At 43.0% G+C, this 23,379-nt stretch overlaps 1 protein-coding gene across 1 annotated transcript in view; it reads right to left on the reverse strand.

The window, feature by feature from the left end:
* The window catches only part of RFK (riboflavin kinase), a 78,199-nt gene that overhangs the window by 13,789 nt on the left and 41,031 nt on the right, over positions 1 to 23,379 (reverse strand). Inside the window, exon 3 of the mRNA XM_078675790.1 lies at positions 22,092 to 22,194. Within this exon, the coding sequence (XP_078531916.1) occupies positions 22,092 to 22,194 (103 nt within the window). The remainder of the gene's footprint in view (positions 1 to 22,091; positions 22,195 to 23,379) is intronic.

Genomic DNA, 23,379 nt, shown 5'->3' on the forward strand with positions numbered 1-23,379 from the left:
TTGGTGTTTGATGTACCCTGATGCCTCACAATATAACAAATTATTGGGCGGTCCATGATGCGTTTTCTCACTGAATGTTAATTTTACATGATTACATTTACAGACCTATAAGATAGTGTAACACATAGTTGGGCTGGATTTTGCCCAGAAATCTTTTGTTTTATAGAATAGTACTAATAAATGTTTCATTTGTGGCGGTCTATATTTATCAACATAGGTGGGACAATTGCAGATAGAATTCTTGGATTTCTTTAATCGAAAATTCAGGTCTCTAAAATAGAATACAAGTGTGTAGGAATCAAAGGAATACACTTGATGGATCTTTATCTAACTGGAGAGGAGTACTCTGGTTACACTTCAAGAGACATGAATAATGTTGAAAAGTGAATGAAAAGCACGGAGGAGGATTATGCCCACATCGGAAGTTCCCCTATACCTTTGAACTAGCTCCTGATCCAGAACTAAAATTCCTGTCAAGCAAGACATATGCTAGGAAATATTTTTTACGTGAGAGACCAGGGATATCATTTGTTTGGGCTGCATATAGAAATACAATCCAGATTAATTAAAATTGACTAACAATGACTGAAGATAAAAAAAAGACCCTTTTTAGGTCTCGTCCTTTACCATTCCGAAGGAATGGGAAATGGCGAGAATTCAAGTGCTCGAACTGATTGCCAAACCACCGCATTTTTTCGTGGCGTTTTCTTCGAGTGCACGTGGCCACAGGGACGCGCTTTTGGCCCATACACTTTCATGGCCATCTGTTCCTCAATGTCCCTCCCACCCTTCGTTTGATCTTGCCGCGAGTTCAGGCTAATGGCCCTCCCCCAGCACAGAGCGCGCATCGCGGCCGCACAGCACATCAAAGGGCTTCTCCCAGCGTGTGCTGTGCGGCTTCTCCTCCCCTAATTATGTGGCCGGCCGTACTTGTGTTTCCCGGCCTCTTCCCGGCCGCTCTTGTATTTAATTAGCAGCAGCAGCATTTCTCCTGCGCCAGGCCACATCAAAGGCTCTGTGCCACTTTCACCCACACAGCAACACTTACAGACACGCAACGCCACTCACACCCACGCAACGCCACTCACCCAAGCAACACCACTCACACGCAACGCAACTCATCCACGCAACACAACTCATCCACGCAACCCCACTCATCCACGCAACCCCACTCACCCACGCAACCCCACTCACCCACGCAACGCCACTCACACACGCAACGCCACTCACACACGCAACGCCACTCACACACGCAACGCCACTCACACACGCAACGCCACTCACACACGCAACGCCACTCAACACATCATAAATAACAATCATTTGCAATGCTATAGGTCTCCCATTTACTTAAATTGACCATAATGGCATTGTAAATGACAATAACTTTCAAAAAGTTTTACTTTTACAATAAATTGAAAAGGCATTGTCATTTACTATGCCAACAGCTTAAAGTTGCCTAAATGCAAGACTTATTGCATTGCAAATAGCCAATAGGGCTCGCTTTTGGGACCATCTAAGTGTTTATGCATGCGACATTTTATGTTGTTGCAACAAGGAAATTATGCTGCATAACTACTTATAAGGGCCCAAAAGCGAGACCTATTGGCAATGCCAATGCTTGTTGAGTTTTGCAACAGTGCAATTACAAACATAAACTCCCCACATTACGGTGGAGTGTAGTACATATTTCTGGTATATTAAGTCCATCCATATTGTTGTCAATGTCTGTCCAATCATGATCCCCTTTCAGATGTTCTTGGGTATAGACTGAGGGTGTAAGCTCTGAGTATGCATCCAATTGTTTGTTACAATATATCACATTGCAAAGCCAGTCCCCAACTTTCGAAGGAGGACCCCCAACCCAGGTGAATTGCAATTCTTCACTTTGCCAACCATTGGGCCAGCATGGTTAGCTTTCTGTGGGAAGAGGGAAGGTCTTTATATAGCCTAAGAGGGTTACCATCAGGGAAAACCGGATGTGATAGCCAGTGATGCCAGAGAGTTTGCCTTGCGCCTCCGACCATTAGCTTTGTATTACTGGGCTCGGCCAAGCAACATTTAAAAACCTTGCATTTATTACCTGACTGCCGGTGCATTTCTGGTCTGAATCCTATCGGTGTAGGGACTCAGCCATGTAATATATCTTGTTTATAAACTAAAGTGTACTAGTCTGAGCATATAGTTGGAGGGGACAGTACTCCTGTTTGCATACAGCAACTCCCATTGTACTTCTTTAATGAGCGGATTTAGTTCAACAGCCCATTTCAAATTGGCAGTTGGGAAGCATACTGGAGCTTCCTCCTGTATCATATTGTCTATTTTCGCTACAAAGTTCTTAGAAAATGGTGTTGCCATTACTCCCTCTAAAGTTAAAAAATCTCTGAGAAGCTGGAAGTCTTATGTTTCCAATTCAGCATGCTTCTCAAAGTCTGTAAGAAAGAAAAATGTCCAATGTCAGTGTGCTACGGTATTGTGTTGACAGGCACAAAGGTCTCACTGGGATAGAGGTCTCCCATGTATATTAGCTTGAGGGAACTTAGCCTTTAACATTCTACATGGACATGTCAATGGGATTATCAGGATAAAGGCCAATATAAGACTGGGAGCGTATATTGTGCCTATCTTTACACAAGTCTTAAGCCTGTCCCTAGCCCATACCACAAATCTTGCTGTGTCTATTTCAGCTGTAAGACATCTTGCAAGGGAATAGATAATTATATTGAGGTGCACTGGGCTAACATTATCTAGTTCTATTGTAACATGTGGTTGGAACGACATTGGGCAATGCCAATAGTACTACAACAAACCGAGGAGGTAGGGTCGTAGGGAAATACTAAAGACCAGCCCTGGTTCACATCCCCAAATATAGCATATTAACAACAAAATGAACCGGGGGTCTACAAGCCAGGAGCATTTAGCAAGCTATCCTTAACTCCACTGTGGTGAGTTAATGCCCAAGTCTAATTGGAAAGCCTAAAGAGAAGAAGCATGATGTGCGTGCGAACCTAAGGGTACCGTGCAAAATAAACAGGATCCAAGCCACCCGTATGTGGATTGCCATCAAAAAGACTCAGTGATCAGTCATATCATATGGTCATCCAGCTCAAGGTATGGTACGTCCCTTGATCATCGAGACAGTTTACCATTCCATTGTGTATGGGCTGGATCTTGCCCATAAGCACATATGGACCGCCATAGAACAGCTAATCATAGATGGCCATGATAAGTGAAAAGCAGTGCAAAAGTAAATAAAAATGTGGTGATTTAAAATAGAGTGTTGTGTCCAGAAAAAAACATTTTAATTGGGATATGGGCACAACCCCTAGCTAAAAACGGAACAGTGCAAGCGACAGTAAGACCAAATAACTGTCGAAAAAAAGGCCAACATGTTTCAGCCAGTCGGGCTAGTAGTCCCTCGGCTTTCGTCAGGGCCTCTGCTCTCAAAAAAATGCTACTGCCAATAAAGTGATTAAGTAAGAAACAATAAGAGAAAATAATGGTTGGAATAAATACAACCTTCTAGCTGCTAATCTTCCATATCAGTGAATGCAGAACAACATCCATCTGTACAGGGGACTGGACCTCACCTCACCTGGACCGTGCTCAGGATAACGAGGCCCCGCTCTTTCCGTCGGTACCTCCCCCAAGACTCAGGCTAAGTCATATGTACCGTCCAGTGCCTGTGGGTGTCTTGTGTTCCATACAAGTAATCGTCTGTTATAATATCAGTTAGTTGCCTGGCCACAACCCTTTGTCTGCTACAAATTTTAGTTGTCACTTTAGTCCTTGTTATTGCTCTAGCCACCACTGTCTTGAGCCGAAGAGCGCTTAAGATTTTGTTGCAGATTTTTGCTGGCTGTGTTGGTGTTCAGAAAAATGAGTGCATTGCTCTTCATTAGGATGCAAACTTTAGCGGGATATACAAGGCTGTATTAAATCCCTGCTTTCAGTAGCATGTGTTTTTTTGCAGAGAGGAATTCCATGTTGCCACTTGCATCCCACCTGTAAAATCAGTGTTAATTGACACTGTATATGAGGTTGCGATACTCTTTTGATAGGCACAATATCGCTGCCTTTGAAATTGGAAAGGCATGTAATTATTGGCTGAAAAGAGGCCCCCGTTAGTGGGCGAGGCCCAAAATGTTCTGTGTGATCTGTCCATGGAAAACATGAGGGTGAAGGCAGCTTTTAAAAAAATGCTTTTAAGCATTGTTTCCACATATTCCTCTATCCTGCCCATATTAATTTAAACTGGGATTCACAGGATTCACAGGTTGAGGAGTGACCTTGACTCAAGGTCTTGATTTTTGGCTTTATGACCAGTACTTTCTCCATCTGTAATAATTTCTCGGTTCTCAGTTAACAGATGTATGTTGTTCAAGGTGCCAAAGTTCACTGCACCTAAATTCTGTGCCTATGTCTCCCGCTAATTAGTTAGATCGCCATAGTGGTTTTATCTTTTTGTCTGGCGCTTCAACTATCTCTACTGGTGTCGCCATAGCACACCTTTAGGTCTCTCTCATGGAGGTGTTCACAAGCATACCAGTTGTTCGCCAATAATGCTTGTGCTGTAGGAATGAGGGTAAGCTGGGATGCCTCACTGTAGATCCACAGGTGTCCCCCATATTAAATGGTCCTGATGAGATCACGCTTACAAAATGGGGGTCGGAACGTCATCGAAATTCCTTCTAAACAAACCATTTATCCGACCCCTTTGATTGTTAAAAGGGTTTCAGTGCAACGGATATATATATAGGATTATTATCGTTGGTCATTTGTCATCTTTTGGAAACCTGTCATTTGCATTCTTCTGTACTGGATGTATAATTGTATTGTATTTGCCCTACTTTGTTTAGGTTGGTTCCTTTTTCACATGGGACACTATGCACTTTACTTATTAGTATTGTTAAATACGGTTACTATTCATTTTGCCACAACCAGTGTTGGACTACTTTGTGCTGCTTTCTCCGTCTACATCCTCCAAACAGTCTCACTGTGGGAATGTGCTCCTTTTTGCATCAAGTATACATTTAATATTCCGATAGGACCACTGTTTTTTGAGAACACTTAATTTCCCTGGTTCTTATTAAGTAGTTATGACATTAAGGATAGCATGCCTCTCAAATTCGGGTCGCTTCTGACACGGTACTCCTCTGTTTAACTCAGCAAGCTCTTCCTCTGTAATTAGTTTCTTAGATGCCTTTCTTTATTTATTGTGGGTTCCACCTACTCGCTCAAGGTGGGGGGGGAGGGGGCTGCTCACCCTCCAGATGTGGCTATTCCTGCCACGATCCTCCTTTGTTGCTCGATGCTACAAAGTGAGGGGAGCCTTTCCACAGTCTAATTTCTTGGCAGGCTTGTCTTGGTCTCCTTTGCAGAGCTCCCAGACAGGCTGCCCCGCCAGCTCGCAGCTATTATGATGGTAATATGCTCAGCCAGCCATTGTTTCCTCACTCAGCATCCCACTCCGCAGGGCTTGGTAGTCCAGGACTCCACTTCCGGAATTAACCCCAGCGTGTTCCCTTCCACTCCACCAGATAGGGAATCCAAGAGGCTGGATAACTTTGGCAAGAGAATATTCTCATGCCAGCCTAGCACTGTGGCCGGTGAACACCGCGTGCCACTGAGCTGTTACTCCCACATGATCTGGAACTCAGTTGCGCAAGGGCAGCCAATGGTTTTGGAGTGTGCACAAGCCATGCTCTCTTCAGGCTACTGCTGACAGGACAGATGCCGCTAAGTTCACCATTTGTTGTGGTCTGGACATGACAGACACCTGGCTGAGGACTACTGGCTTCTCTGGGGATTAAAAGCATCGCTTATGGACATGCCCTTTGATGGCTTCCATCTCTTCGGAGAGATTGCGGACTCCGCACTAAAGTGCTTTATGGGACTCTAGGGCTACGGCCAGGTCCTTGGGCCTCTCTATTGTCCATCATCATCTCTGGATGCCCCTTGCGGCCATGGACAGGGTTTCCAGCCACATCAATATCCTCCCAACCACAATGACCAACAAGCTTTCACACCTTTTCATGGCTGAGGACGCAATTCCCACAGACCACGTGGGACAGGTAGCCAGAGGTCAGATACAGGTAGCCAGAGGTCAGGTCAGTGCACACTCTAAGCGCCTTTAGTTTGCTCTCCTACCATCATGGACATCCATTGGGGGCAGGGTATGTTTAGTACCATCATGGACATCCATTGGGGGCAGGGTATGTTTAGTAGTACAGAATCTACAAAGGGGCTACTCCATCCCCTTTGTGGCTGCCCCTCAACACAAGCCACCCACCCTTACGACTGGTTAATGGAAGACCATCTTTCTTTACACAATCCCGAAGTGTTTGCTTTCTTGGCCAAGGGAGCTATAGCGAAGGTGCCAGTATCAGAAGTAGGTCGTGGTTGCTATTCCTGCAACTTTCTGATGCCCAGGAAAGAAGGCGGCCTTCGTCCTGTACTAGACCTATTCACTGGCATTTCATGTGGGGTGCTCAGCATAGCTTTGGCAAGTCCATACTTTGTTTGATAGGGTTTCTGTATGCATATGCAGAGGACATTTTCAGATGTAGGAACAACTCGGGAGACCAGCCTTTTAGCTTTCAATATCTGTAGACTGGAATGGAGCTTGCTTCCTTTTTGTCACAACAGTGCAATGAATTACAGGTGACCCATGTGTGCTACCCAGCCATGCGGGGAAGCATCTTTCATCACTGTGGCCTAATGTCACGGGGCCTAATAGGGTTGACCCACTAAGAGCTTGGGTGGAATGACTGCCCACAATTAAACGGAGGAGCCTCCAGTGCTTCCTTGCAAATGGAATGTGAAAATATGTACCCTGGAGTTGTATCACACATTCAATCTCCTTATTGTGAACCGTTGTAGTTGATTTTGCCAGTATCATGAATTCAAAGATATTTGAAGGCTTGAAGCTGAAATATACCTGACCTCTTCTGGAAATTCATTCTTTACAACAAAATAATGGGAACATATGGCACTGCCCTTTTGTAACTGGAGCACTTCCTACAACATACTTTTCTAGAAAGTGGGACATTATCTGCACCAGTCTGTGCACAAGTTGTGGATTTCTTCTGATAGCTGGGATGATTGATAGTAGCATACTTAACACTGTAGAGAATTAATAGATACTATGATTATTCATCTGTAAGTCTAAGGATGAATATTCTTATGGGAATGATTGATGAATTAGGCTGATGACAGTAGAGGAGTGGTCAATACTTCTTGCCAGCTGCTGCTAAGAGGTGGCTCAATCTTCTGCATTCCAATATTTCTGCTGATGGAATTTTGTTGCTCTTATTGAAACCTATGCCAGCGACGTATACCCTCTCCATGATCCTTTATACTGAGGGCAAAGAATCTTGGTTCTTCTCAAGGTTGACTTTTTTTCAGGGTGTGCACTGTGGCTTTAATTTAGTGAACCCAGTCACCAATATGAGGTACTTAAGACCTTTTGCTAGGGTTCACATTCCAAGCCGGAGAGCCAGAAAAAGTGGCAGATAATCCCAATAACGATGTATGTGCCCTGAAAGAGAATCCAAGATCAAATTTTTTTTTTGTTTCGCAAAAGTGTAAGATTGTGACAGGGAATTTAAACTGCTGGTGTGAACTTGTGGAAAGCAAAGAGCCGCCCTGTAATTGGAAATACTTACATTTTAGGTGGGATCCTCGAAGTGCTGTGGATGCTTTTAAATGAGATTAGAATGTGCTGATTTGGACACTGTAGTACTTTAAGCCTGGGTATAAAAGTTATTTATGGATTTAGCAGAACGCGTTATTTTTTTGGCTGTGACATTCTAGGTATTGGTTTAATGATCTTAGACACTGAAATAAAATGATAGCTATGTAGACAGATCGTGATAGATAGAGATAGGAAGAGAGAGACAGAGAGGGAGATTGGGAGAGAGACAGATGGGTAGACAGGGAAAGAGATAGAGAGAGATAGAGATAGAGATAAAGATCCAACACATACATCTTTAAATGGAAAGTTTATAGCCACGCACAGGACAATTGTGATAATAAAAAAAACACTATTTAGTAGAAATGGGTAGCTGCGGGGGCAATGCCTGCCAAATAACGATGACTGTAGGATTCCAGGGAAGCAGGTAGGGCACATGTACACTACACAGTTTATGTTGAGCTAGTTGTTAGTAAGTGTTATCTACCAGTATCAGGTCGGCAACCTTGTACAACACCAGAAGCTGGATTGGGAATTGTGGGTAACCAGAACACATACTAGCTGAGGCTTGGTAAGTGAGCTACAGCCCGCAAGAGAGATAATAAAAACCCTGATGCCGAAAAAAACCTAGCGAGAAACACTTTAAGCAGACAGCAACTTATATTTATGTAGTCCTGGAACCAGAGCCCTCAACAGGGTTGGCTGCCTTCAAAGTATAAGAAAGAGTTAAACCTGCCCTTAAAAAACACATCACCTAAAAACAAGCATTGGCATAGCCAATAGATCTCGTCTTTGGGACCTTGTAAGTGTTTAGCCATGCAACAGTTGATGTTGTTGCACCAAGGATATTGTGCTGTATAACTAAAGTCTCATAAGGTCCCAAGGGCGAGACCTATTGGCTATGCCAATGCTTGTTTTTTCTTCCTTGTTTGTAGTGCATGTGGCCCTGGGAGCGTCCTTGCAGGCTGACGGGAGGATCTCTATTACTGTTGGCAATGTTTGTGTTCCCTGCCCCCTCTTGCACCCACACACATCCCTGCGATTGGCACTGGTTACATGTTTTCTTACAATTGCCCGCTCTTCCCTGCTGCTCACTGATAAGAGCCTCATTTTTAATTTTAACCAAACTACCAGATTTTCCCCAAACACTATAGATTTAGATTTTCTCATTAAAAATGTACATTTTCTTTAGTTGTTCTCACTCACGATGCATGTGAATTCCAGTAAAATAAGTGCTTTCTGTTTTGCACAGCAGCATTGCAATCCAATAGTCTGTTCTTTGTGTTATGATATGTGACTTGAGGCTGCAAGGCTGTATGGTGGGTGTCAGCTCGGATAAAAACGTTCCCATGCTAGTGCTGTGCGAGCAGGAGGCCGCCGTACCAGACCACCTCCTCTCCCGCCGTCTCCTCTTCTCGGGCCGAGCTGCCAGGACACCGCCGGGGCCGCTGCTCCTTCATGCACACTGCGCTTTCCTTCCTTCCTTCCCCAAGGAGAGCCTTTTCCAGAGAGCTGCCTTGACGGAACGTCTGAAATCTTATGAAGGGTGACTTGGAAAAAAAGAAAAGGCTTGCGGATACTATGCAGCTTTTGTGGGCATCTGCGTAAGCCCCGTGCGCCCTGATGAAATCCTCCAGTACATCTGCGGTGCAAAACAGGGAGCGCAGGGAAGAGTGAGCTTTAGAAGCAAAGGACAAAAAAAACAAAAAAACAATAACTCTTCTAAAGAAACCAAAAATAAGCAGGAGATCAGGACACAGGTAGAAGCAGCAGAGAAGCCCAAGTCCTCCTCCGCCCAGTCGCTGCTGCTAATTTACAAACAACAAACCCGTACGCGCATTCAAAGGAATTTAAAAAAAAGCCCGGTGAGTGGTGCGTGCGCACTGCAAACACTTTAAGGAATGCAGCAGGCACAGTGCGGGCCGCTGCTAGCTCCCGAGCTCCCTAGGCCAGGGGAGAGAGAAGGTGGGACATGCACCCGCCTTTGGCCAATTGCGTGTTGGCTTTCTTAGAAAGACACACAGAAAGGCCAATAGCAGGTGAGCAAAGAAAAAAAACACGCACAAGCGTGTGGTCTGAGTTGGAAGACATTACTAGAAGCCTCGCAGTGCATGCGCACAGGCTAAGGCGATACCTAAAAATGGTTATACAGCTTTAAGGGCCAGATGTAGGTCGGTCGGTAACGGACGAAAATCGGTATTTTCGGCCGTTACCGAGCGGTATTCAAGAATTGGTATGTAGGGGCATTATTTTACAGAATCGGTAAATTTACCGATTCTGTAAAATACAGAATCGGTATTTTTACCGATTCGGTAATTCCCAGATGTAGGTGGGACTCTTCTGAGTCCCATAGGCACTACAAATTCGGTATTTTAACACACAATCCAATTGGGTGTTAAAATACTGAATTCAGGTGTGCATGCACATGTGTGCATGCACACCTAGCCATGTGACAGACAGACATGCCCTTAGGGCATGTCTGTGTGCCACATGGCGCACATGCCTATTTTTGGGGTGCCAGAGGGTGTCAAAGTGACACCCCCTGCACCCTTGCCAAATTCGGTATGTACCGATTCTGTAATTACAGAATCGGTATTGTCCATTGATTCCTATGGGCTTCAAGGCCCATAGGAATCAATGGGCAATACCGATTCGGTATTTACAGATTCGGTAAATACAGAATCTTAAAGATTCAGTATTTACAGAATCTGTAATACCTACATCTCCCCCCTTCATATTTACCGACTCTTAAATACCGAATCGGTAAAATTCGGTATTTAAGAGTCGGTAAATATGAATTACCTACATCTGGCCCTAAGTATCCTGAGATGGATTCAAATCAAAATTGGAAAAGAAGTACAAGAAGAAAAGTTGAGGGTCTGAGATCAGAAAGGGGGCTCCAGTATTGTTTTTTTCTTCAAGATATGACTGTTACAGATCCACATTCACTGCTTCTCTAATCAATCCAATGCTGATGATTTGATTAGTAGGTGGGAGTATTCACCCTCAGCTAGTAATAGTACCACAATCACTGATGGGTCCAGTAAATTATTCTTTGCTCAACCATTGGTAGCTTAGTAAACGAGCAATCAGGATTAACTTAGAAGGCAAGTAAGGGTAAAGCATTTATAGAAATTTGTAATATTTTTATCTTAAAAACACCAAAATGTCAAAACTCCAATGTAGGGAACCGAACATTTGAATATCTAAAGATTTGAGTACAAATAGTGCCAACTGGAGCAAAGGTCCAACTGAGGGTTATCTGATCACGCTGGGCCAGGACAAACTCACAAGTTCAGGCTTACCATGATGGAGCACAGACCGGGCACAGGACCTGGTTAGGCCCGCTGAGTATTGCACCTTATGTCTTTGGTGCTTGGTCTGCACAGTGTTGCTATGCAAGGCTTCGCATCATCCGGTGTCAGTCAGAGGAGCTGCGACGGCTGCGTTGCAAGGTCCTTCACCATTTCACGTTGCGCTGCATTGTTTCCGATTAAGCTGTGCAGCGAGGCTTTGCATTGTTTTTCGTCGGTTCTGTTGAAGCTGTGCAGTTCATGTCGTCTTCCATCGGTTCCAATGAGGCTGCCAGCTGGTTTTTGGTTCCTTTGGGGAGATAAGTGTCCTTTAGCACTGACCAAGGACTCAGAGGCTCTGGGTTGCCAGTTGAGAGGCCAAGACTCAGTGTCCCATAATAGACTTGCGCAGTACAGGACAAGCCCAGTTACAGCTGGTCAGGTGGGATGTCCTCACTTTGGCTTTGCAGGTGGCTTCTTTAGCTCTTTTGCACTTGTTGCTGGTCATAGAGACAACTCCTTTACTTTTGGAGTCGGGCACAGTCCATTCTTTGTGGAGCCTTCTGAGTGCAGCAGGTGCAGTCCTCTCTTTGGTGCAGTCCAGGGGTGTCCTTCTCTTTGTGTTTTCCGAACAGTGATCCGAGGAGCTCCTGCAGCTCTTCCATATTTATATTTTATTCCGGGCTGGGAGGGGGGCACCCTAACCATTAGGGATAAAGCTACCTCCCTCTACTATGACCTCCTCCTGCGAAGTGTAGCATATATCTGTCCAAGAATGCGACATTCTCCCAAAAATCGAAATGGAGAAAATCTCTCCTTGGTGTGTGCAAGTCTGTGTAACCAAACCCAAAGCTGTGATTAACAACTGACTACTCTCCCCTTCTAGCCTCTATCTTAATCTAATCAGGTTGGCTTCCATCTGGCTAGAGATCAAGGAACTGGGGGTGATCTGGGTCCTTAGACATCTGTTTTCTGCAGAGGCTCTTGCCTTTTTATCTACCCAGCCCACTTCCTCTCCCTGGCTTCTCCAGGAAAGAGATCTCCTCCCACCAAATGGCTGTACTGTTGCAGCCCCAGGCCGCTTTACACCGACTCAGGGAGCAGCTTGGCTCAGGTTGTCAAAGGCTGACCAATCAGAAGAGGCTGCTACATGACTGCTTTAGGTAAATTTAGGATAGTGAGTTATAAAACTACTTTCCTATAATAGTTATATGGTTGGGTTTAAGATAACTATTACTTTGATACTTTGAAAGATGTAGCTAGCTAGCTCCAATCAAAAGTTTACTTTATTAAGTTTAATAAAGCCTTCCCGTTTTAGCCTATAGGGCTAGCAGCACTACAATAGATAAAAACAACATGGGGTTGTTTTCCTTACCAGGGCATATAAAACAATGTTTCTTTTGTCCCTACTTTTTAGAACTATGCACCCAGTCCTTGGGGCACCTAGGGCAGAGGTATCGGACAAATAATAAAAAGGTTGTTTCAGACTTCGGAAGTGCTTTTAATTCCAAAGTCAAACTTGGACAAAGTTTTATCTTAAAACCTGCCTGCAAGGCAGGCTTCACTTTAAAATGACATCAGACACCACAGTAGTGCACACTTAAGTGTATTAATTCCACTGGGCTTTCTAAACATACCTGCCCTACCATATACTAAGGACTTACAGGTAGGTTGTCTTTGCTAACTAGAATTATACCAATTAACAGACACCATTTACAGGATCGAGCACTGGCCCTGGTCAGGTTAGCAGAGCCCAGGGCACCTTTAGAGTCAGTAACCACCAGCATCAGTCCGAAAATGGGGGTGATCAGGGAAAAAAAGATGGCTTTCCTACACACCTCTTTAGGTGGTGCATGCTCTGTATGAACTAACACACAAGGCCATAATCATCAGTGCTCTCTAAAAGAAAAATAAGGCTTGGTGGTGAACAAGATATCTGATAAAAGAAGATTAAGTTGTAGAGTAGGAGATTTTCCTCACTCTATTTGGTACAGCCCCTAGAACATTAGGCTGTAAACTGGCAAGTTAAACCCAGATCTGAAGTTGTCCATAGAAATGATCATCAAATAGAAGGAATGTAGTTTACTGAAGCAAAAGAAAGACACTTTGTGGCTCACAAAACCAGAGCAGAAGAGTGGAATCCCTATCACTTGATTCATTGAACCTATTTTCTTTTTTGTTTTGGAGGGGGGGTTAACAAGCTTTCATGCTTCTTTCGTCTACTGCTAAGTAGGCCTAATCCCCTGCAACACAATCACATTAGTTTCCAACTTGTAATACTACTATATGGATCCCTGAAATAGGACCGTCTTTCAAAAAGGCAAGTTTGTATTCATTTGTATAAAATTATACATTTGATTCATTAATGCGAAGCCTTCACTATTAAGGTGGTTGCTCCAAATAAATGTAACAAGCTTTGTACTAAACTTGTATTAGTCAAAGTGGTTCCAGTATAAATATATGCAAAAACAACAATTGATTGACAGAATGCAGAACAATGTCATGTCAATGTCATCTGGGCCTAAATCCATTGTTTTTTTGCTCACCATGCCATTCCAGTTTGAACCCACCCATATGCAAATCAGTCTTGACCCTATGCCTCATGGGAACAGTCCAGCCCTTACTGCCAAGCCAGGTCCTCCCTGAAACAAGCATCCTAGGACCGGTTTGGGGGTTTCACCCGTCTTCAGCCAGGATAGCTTGATTCCAGTGGCATGGAGAGCACGGGACCTATGTCTGTCCAGGGAAGACACGGCTTGGCAGTTCGGGCTGGACTGTTCCCATGAGGCACAGGGTCAGACTGATTTGCATATGGCCATGCCTGAACTGGGGTGGTGGAGTGAGCTAAAGAATAATGATGGATTAAACCCAGATCAGTTGACTGGGGGTGAGTGTTTGATTTGCTCAAACGCTCCGTCCATCATCCCCTTTGGTATCGCTTTGTTCGCCTTAAGTAGGCAGGGTATGCCCAGACGTGGGTCCCTTGCTCACTTTGCCACTGGATCCAAGATAGCCTGGCTGATGAGGGTTATGAACACGAAACCGGTCCCAGGATGCTTGTTTCCGGTCCAGGGAAGACATAGCTTGGCAGTTCGGCTGGACTGTTCCCATGAGGCACAGGGTCAGACTGGTTTGCATATGGCCATGTCTAAACTGGGGTGGTGGAGTGTGCTATAGAATGATGCTGGATTAAACCCAGGTCAGTTGACTGGGGGTGAGTGCTCAAACGCTCCGTCCAGCATTCCCTTTGGTAAAGTATAAAAATGTGGACATGTTACAAAATGTTACAATTTAAGGCTAATTACAATGCTGCCATATTATATGAAAATACATACATTAGCATGGAAGGAAATGAAATAAAGATTTCAACCTAAAAAACACGTTTTGCCAAACTATGTGCAGGTTTACCTTTGTCTGGGGCACCATTTAGCAAAAAAGTGTTTGATGGGTGACAGTATTTAAAAATAAGGTTAATAATGGAGAATCAGTATACAAATCAGATGGGAATCTTTGTGGAAATCTTTGTGGGATACTGCAAAATAAACTGCGGTCCCAATACTTTAAAAAAAGTACAAAAGTGCACCTAAAAGGTATAAGTTGTTGCATTGGACTTTCAGGAACTCCTAAGACTTTACATAAGTAGCCATGAACATGATCCTCTTAGAAAACGTTTGTGAATTACATTTTCGTATGAGCAAATATTCACATATATATTTGTTCAAGAGAAATCTACCGAGTTCTCACTTTCTCTTCACCCCCTTTTGCCACAGCCGGATTTTCTTTTTTTTACCCTTTTGCCCTTACCAGGAGAAACATTCCAACCATCTACAGTGTGGAAATATTGGTAAGGAGTTGCTGAATACCTTTAAATATGTAAGTTGGTGGGTGTGCACAGACTTTGAGTATTCCAGCCTAGAAACTCCAGCTCCCATCAACTTCTATTTATATAGATTTGCAGAAAGGTGCAAAGCTTTGCTAGAATTAATAACCTGATATCCTAGGAGCCATAACATAACCAGGAGGTATGATATGATAAGAATGCGGTCATAATTTGTCACCTCGCTTCATGGCACCAACCGGGACAAGTGTAGTTTTAGGGTTTTTCCTTTCCTTTTTCTTTACAGGACAGATGGATTTCTGAACCTTTATGAAACTTGGACAAGAAGATATTTCACAAAATTCCACATCCCCGATTAGAAAGGGCTTTATTACTTGTGTAAAATATGAAAAAAGTCTCAAGGGAACGCCCTGCACAAAGACAAGTAGGATGTTTTGTTAATTAATTTCGCCTCCTAAAAAGCCGATATAATAAGCAAATGGCAATTTATTTGTGAATAAGATGCTGGAAGCCCACAATACTTCCAAGGATATTTTTTTTTCCAGTTGTACGTTCACTATTTTCTTTCCTCTATACTTCAGCCAGACAAACACGGAAATTGTGTAGTGAATTAACTCTTTTGAGGAAAAAATCCTCAAGATTTCTGTGGTTCTGGTAGCTCCACATAACAGCCCGTTGTTGTGTAGTCAGAGCGACAGATTCTGCTGCAGTCCAGTTTATCTTGTGAGGCTGAGATGCTCAGAATTGCTAAGTTCGAACAGTTAATTCCAAAGGAGTTTATGGACATGAATAATTCGGTCACTTCGGGCTCACCACTGGGCCTTAACCCACCAGCTGTTTGTAAGGCGGTAGCACCCTGCCGAGCTAAACCTCTCCTGGTTATCTGTAATAAACATATCAAATAAGCATTAATGCTTAATGAGTGGAAAAAGGCCTTGGTTGTTCCTATGCTAAAAGAGTCCGATGCAGACCCTGTAAATTTGAGCTACTTTCGCCCCATATCATTTTTGCCATTTCTGATTAAAAACAAATTTGAGACATTTGTCAATAGGCAGGTTTCTTGATTTATAGAGCAGTATAACATCTTTGATCTGACGCAATCAGGATTACAACCAGCTCATGGGATGGAAACCACGGTAGTATCTAATTTCCTGGATGGCCTTTGATTGTTAGCAGACAATGGTCACTCAATAGTGGCCAGGTTGATGGATATGTCTGCTGCAGTAGGTATGATGTTTCAGATAGGTCGCTCTCAAGGTTGGCATTCAAGTTCCAGCTCTTCAGTGTATTAGATTCTTCCTGGAGAGTAAATGTCAGGATGTTTTTTAAGGCCTTTCAAAATGGCATGCCGCAGGGCTTCTCGTTGAGTCCTATGATCGTTAAATTAACACATACATCCCTTGGCACAGCTGATACAATCTCATGGTGTCAATTGTATGAACTATGCTGATGACACCCAGATGTTAATCACTATTGACAACATAGTAGTCAAACCCCTATGCGGTCTTAAATGATTGTATGGTAGCCGTTAACTCCTGGCTGTCACATAACTCCCTTAAATTCCGTTTGGATAGAACAGAGGTTGTGCTTTTTGCTAGTGATTTCTCTTCCTCAGCTATTCCCAAGAACAGCTTCATTAGGCTCTCCTCCAATTCCAGCCGATGATGGATGTAATCTACGAGCCTATCTTGACGATAAGCTGTCCCTTACTAGCCCGGATCAACGATCTATTTCTTATCGCAAAACTTCCCTATGCATTTTGTGTAAAATCTTACCTTTTCCGCTATCTTCTGTATGACCATTGGTGGTTCACAACCATTCTCAGTCGCTTGGACTATTGTAATTTTAGGTTACTCGGTTTATACGCAGGGCTCTGCTCTGAAAACTGCTTTATTACATACAGAATGCTACTACAAAGCTGGCCACACGGAGGTCACGTTTAACATCTGTCTCTGCAGCTCTTAACACTCTACATTAGTTACAGATGGTCAAAATAATTAGTTTTAAGTCCTTGTGCGTGGTTCACTGGGCCTTCCATAGAAAAAAACAATTGAAAGGGACCTTGTTATCTTGAAGAGAAACTTTCTTTACATCCCTGCTCACAAGTTGCATTCTTCTGATGCCCATCTAGTACGATTACTTAATTATCAGAGGGTGAGACTGGGGGGAAGGACTTTCTCAGTTAGAGATGGTCCTCTTTGGAACACGATCCCTTCTCTTTGCCTAAGATGAGTAAAGCTTTGAAACCCTGGTTTTATACACATTAGGCGGTCTAGTATTCTTACTTTAATTTGGATGGTGTAATTAGATTTCTATCCTCTGTGCCAGGATTCCTTTTAGAGCACAGTAGCACCACATAACACACTACACAACACACTAAACCTTAAACAGTAAACACGCATAACATACTACTAACAGACGGTATTTCCTAGAAAGTTGTCAGATGAACGAATGAAAGTAGGCATCTTTCACAACTAGGTCACAGAGCCAGATTTCAAATGTAAATGTCAAATATTATACACAATCCAACACTTTAATCATGTCTTCCAAGGTGTTGTTTAAAGAGGTGCTGCTCTAATATAATACAGAAACAAAAATCCTGAAGGATCATATGTTTGGACATTAGTCCTAGAGGCCCCTGCTCCAGCAGCATCTGAATATATATTGGAAGTCCAGGTGACAGTGGATGTCGAAAAAGAAAGTACGAGGGAGGAGAACATGGTTAGTTAAAAAAGGTGAACAATCATTCTTTACCACAACACAAACAACGATAGCCACCAAGGCTTTCTATCCCACCCACAGGAGAGGAATGAATTCTGGCTTCTATCAAAATGGGTGAGGCGAGGGAGTGAGAGATATATTACTTTTGCTTGACATGTTACAATTATACCAAAGGCATTTAGTGCGCCGGTAAAAGAGGAAATTAAACAATTACATAACTAAAAACAATAGTTGATAATAAAATATCAACAGACTTTGAAAATCAAGTTCTGGTGTCTCGGAGGGTGTGGTCTGTATGGGATAGGGAGCTGCGTTCCCTCCATGATAGATGAGAGGTGGCCAGCGATGCCAAATAAAAAATGACATACTTCAATTATTACACAAACAACAAAGGAGTGACTAGGCACAGGCATTTGAAAAACAATAACCACGGTTCTCTTAACGTGTGGTGAAGGTTAAATAAATGAATAAATAAACCCCCATGTAAAGTGCTCTGTCTTTATCTAAGATAAAATGGTGCTGTCAGTTCCGTTAGTATACCAACTGGTACGCCTCTCACCCTCTGGAGCTAGTAATCTGCAGTGGTGAAGCTCTATTCATTTAGAAGGACCCTCACTCACCACTAGTTGGTGACATGCTTCATCATCGGGTCCCCGCTAGGGTGACCGAGTATCACCCTAGCGTGCTACAACGCCTGACTACAGCGGAGCAGGATGTGGTGAGTGGAACAGTGCCCAAATCAAAAAGTGACTAAACGTGTGGTGTCAGTGCAAATTAAAAAATGCAGAGGTTGTAACCAGGTCAAAAATATTTTTAATGATGGCCAACCCGCATTGATTAAAAATAGTGAGTGGACTAGACAGGTTCTGAGTTACGGAACCGCAGTCCTAAAAATCGGTCGACATGTTTCTGCTGTTTTATTGCATTTTGCTCAGCTTTCTTCAGGACCTAATAAATAGTCCTCCGGTGGTGTGCGCGCACTAAGGCGTACCCTCCCGGGAGGCTCTAAATGTGAAAAATTAATAAAATTTAAAAGAAGGTGTGAAAAATTTTTTTTATCACACAACAGTTGACCATGTCATCTCATGCCATTTGCAGAAACAATCATAGCAACCTATGGGAAAAAAAGGGACAAAGACAAAGACAAACAATGACACATAATTAGATCTCAATTGTGGTCCAATATCTCAGAATAAGCTGCATTAATGGAGCTGACTGGGTGTGTCATACTGGAAACAGAGCCCATCCAAAAGTGACGGTGCAGTATAATATCATTTATATGAGTGCCTCAAAATTCTAGATCAGCACCCAACATGCCCGACCAGTTCTGCCGGTAAAATGCGGGGCAAATCGCATGTATATTCTGCTTTCAAATCAAGTCAGACTTGCCTTATACATATGGCTCATTCGTCCCATAGTATCATTCATAGTCGAGTGGGACGCTGATAGTCACGTGGTGTCGTCTGCAGTGGAATTCTTAAAGGGATACAGCGCAAAAGGCGAGATTCTAATGCCAAGCATTGCGAGTTCGATCCCCCGTATGGCATTAATAACCACATTGCCCTGTAAGTGTTATCAATATTCTGAAGTCAGCAGATAATTAATTATCATTATTCCAACAAAGGCTCATTTGGAATATATAAAGGGTGATGCATATTATATCAAGGAAGCAGAGTATTAATGATGCTAAATACACAACCTGCTTCTTCATACAAGTGGAGCAATTATAAATACTGACAATGCCTCCCTTAGTTGAACACTCATCAAGCTCCCTACATAGGTTTTTTGCTCAGGGATGCTAAAACAAGGCGAGTTTCTCAGCTGTTATACGGGGGATCGAACTCGCAATGCTTGGCATTAGAATCTCGCCTTTTGCGCTGTATCCCTTTAAGAATTCCACTGCAGACGACACCACGTGACTATCAGCGTCCCACGTGGTGTACTCTGTTCCGCCCAGGGCGTTTCATAAACACAGGTCGCTTCCCGGTGAAACTATCGCTTCCGGGAGGGTCGGACAGGAAAGCAGGTCACGGGCGGGGAGCCGCGAGTGCAGAAGTAAGTGACACCCGATCTGATAAACAATCACCCGGGGCCCCTGGTTTTCCGTGCTATCATTATTCTTGGCAATGGGGTAATTGATACATACCTACGCCCTTTACTTTCTCCCATTGCAGAAAGCCACCGCGTGAAGTACACCCGCGCCACCCTCACCGAAGGGGCATCTTAATGTCCCGCTTTTTGTGAGTAATTAAGAAATATAGCATTTTCGCTCCTTTTCCGTTTTGGAGAGGTTCACAGCCCTTGATTTTTATATTGTACACACGACGTTAAAACGGAACGTTTAGACCTTCACTCGACTATGAATGATACTATGGGACGAATGAGCCATATGTATAAGGCAAGTCTGACTTGATTTGAAAGCAGAATATACATGCGATTTGCCCCGCATTTTACCGGCAGAACTGGTCGGGCATGTTGGGTGCTGATCTAGAATTTTGAGGCACTCATATAAATGATATTATACTGCACCGTCACTTTTGGATGGGCTCTGTTTCCAGTATGACACACCCAGTCAGCTCCATTAATGCAGCTTATTCTGAGATATTGGACCACAATTGAGATCTAATTATGTGTCATTGTTTGTCTTTGTCTTTGTCCCTTTTTTTCCCATAGGTTGCTATGATTGTTTCTGCAAATGGCATGAGATGACATGGTCAACTGTTGTGTGATAAAAAAAATTTTTCACACCTTCTTTTAAATTTTATTAATTTTTCACATTTAGAGCCTCCCGGGAGGGTACGCCTTAGTGCGCGCACACCACCGGAGGACTATTTATTAGGTCCTGAAGAAAGCTGAGCAAAATGCAATAAAACAGCAGAAACATGTCGACCGATTTTTAGGACTGCGGTTCCGTAACTCAGAACCTGTCTAGTCCACTCACTATTTTTAATCAATGCGGGTTGGCCATCATTAAAAATATTTTTGACCTGGTTACAACCTCTGCATTTTTTAATTTGCACTGACACCACACGTTTAGTCACTTTTTGATTTGGGCACTGTTCCACTCACCACATCCTGCTCCGCTGTAGTCAGGCGTTGTAGCACGCTAGGGTGATACTCGGTCACCCTAGCGGGGACCCGATGATGAAGCATGTCACCAACTAGTGGTGAGTGAGGGTCCTTCTAAATGAATAGAGCTTCACCACTGCAGATTACTAGCTCCAGAGGGTGAGAGGCGTACCAGTTGGTATACTAACGGAACTGACAGCACCATTTTATCTTAGATAAAGACAGAGCACTTTACATGGGGGTTTATTTATTCATTTATTTAACCTTCACCACACGTTAAGAGAACCGTGGTTATTGTTTTTCAAATGCCTGTGCCTAGTCACTCCTTTGTTGTTTGTGTATGAATTAGCCCGGGGTCCAGGAGTGTCTACTCATACCCTCCCTCTCTTGTTGCTGATATATTTATACTTCAATTATTCACATCGCTCATATCTGGCCCCTAGCAGAATACACAGGCCTGCATCCGGCCCCAAAAGTGACCAGTGGGAGGCCACTTTCCTACACATGGTCTGGACGTGCTACACATTGTTGGGATACAGGGAAGTGGTGGTCACTAAGCTCAAACAGGTCAGGAAAGTACACTACAGCTAACGATGTAACATTGCCTACTTAGTGTGGTGCCCAAGCAAAAACAGGAAAATGCCCCACAGGTCTGCAAATCTGGGTCTCCTATTGGAGAAACGCTGCACAGCAATACACTGGTTGTCCCAGACTGTCAAAATGGCACAAGGATAAGTCAAGTCGGTCCTCATGGAAGAACTTCGATTAAAGTTGATCTGAACGGTCACAAATACAGAGAATGACCTTATGGAATGGGTGACAGGTAATCCTGTAGTTCATGATGAGGGAGGGTGACAGATGAGGGAGGAGTGGGGGGGGGGGGACACTCACGAGGCCTTTCAGAGCTCACTCCTGGTAGGGATGTAGGGCAGGAGTGTATAGACGATTATGTGACTCGACTATGTCAATTTAACCATACTTTGTGCTTGAGCTATTCTTTCTATTTCTGTGGATCTCTATAATGACTGTCGTGTAGGGCAGTCTAATTTCAGCTTTTCAAATAAGGATGAAAACAAAATCTTACCAGACTTACTGAAGTAATCTACACTATTAAAAATATGTATCGAATTAAACATTAGTACAATTAGCTTTAGTATTTCAGTGGTAACTTAAAGATATGCAATCGAACTGTGTAATCCTCGTGAGTTTTTAGAATGCTGGCACAGTGTTTTAAACAAGAGAAAAAAAACCTTTGGTCAAATCAGACATTTACATTTAATAAAACTCAGGTTTGCTGGAAATGTTGATGTATAGATAGGCAAACACTTTATTTATTATGTGCATCAAATCACTTTAAGAAAGAGAGGCAAATAGTAGCACAGTTGGCAGGTGTTACAGTACTTTGCTTTTGTAAGTATTTGTGCAAGTAAAGGAAGCCTGAATTAAATTGAAAAGAAAATAATTTTCGTTTACTTACCCAACGAGTTAAAGGTTCTTTCTGGTCTAATATACCCAGCAATAACAATACTGAGGGTTTCTCCATAAAAATCATCTTCGAAAGTATGTATAATGTGGGTTTCCTAAAACAAGAAAGGTAAACTAATTTACGAAGTTTCACTATTTTTTTTACCTGCATTTTTTTTTATCTTGCAGTACTAGCAGTGGCTAGCATGCGCTTCGTATACATGAATGCAAAGACAGAGGAAAAAGGAGGATTGTCAGGCTCATGTGGCCGGCTCAATTAAAATGTGTTTAACAAAGTAAGTTTCAATTCTATTAAGGGCACGGAGGCGAGGATTATGCTACTTCTTCCTTTGATTTAATACCATATTTTCAAACAGCACCTATTTACATTTTTGGAAAAAACGATTTTTCCCACGAACATCAGGAAAAACAAAAAAACAGTTCAAGAGTCCTTCTTTAATGCCCACAACTTAGGATCTCACATAGTCCTTCCTCACTGCCTGGACTCCCTCTTTCTTAGCGCTGATCACAAAATCAATTCAGTATCACTAGTCCAGTTTCAATCAATTGTTTCCTGCAAAAACACACCATGTCAGAAATTGTTTTGGATCGTATTTTGTCACAACAGGTCACATGACAAACATTAATTTCGCACAAGGCAGAAAAACTTCAGCACATTGACATCAAAACATTATAATATCCATAATGAAAAACAGCCTTACTTACTATGATACGGGGAGAGTTTGCATCTTAATGATCGCCGGGTGGGATAATCCTCGCCTCTGTGTCCTTAATAGAATTAAAATTTACCTTCACATTGTTCGGCATATTTTCATTCTATGTCCGGACTAGAGGAGAGGATTATCCTAGTTCAAAGCTTACTCACCCCACCAACTGAGCCACCTCCATCACCAGCTTAAAGTAGAAACCTAATTTTTTAATAATCGGGGACCTCACTATCAATATTGGCAAAGTCAATTGCCCCATAGCTAGGGGCCTGACTGTTGATCTTGGGCTGTTACAGCTCAAGCAGCTTGTACTTACGCCTACACATGCGCACAGTCAAATCCTAGACCCAATTTTTACCAATTCGACTTTGATAGTGGCAGGTCTTCTTATCCCCATGGCATGGTCGGATTATTTTTAGGTTCCTTTCCAAATCTTTTAATTCCCTCTGCCAATAGCACAATCCCATAAAAGGAGAGCACATAAATGGTCCCTCATTACGCCACAATCAGGAAGTATTAGAACTTAATTTCTGTCCTCGTACTGCTAACAGAGAAGCAAAGGGTGGATTAATC

The sequence above is a fragment of the Lissotriton helveticus genome, chromosome 2_1 (assembly GCF_964261635.1).
Source record: "Lissotriton helveticus chromosome 2_1, aLisHel1.1, whole genome shotgun sequence".
NCBI classification, from domain to species: Eukaryota; Metazoa; Chordata; class Amphibia; order Caudata; family Salamandridae; genus Lissotriton; species Lissotriton helveticus.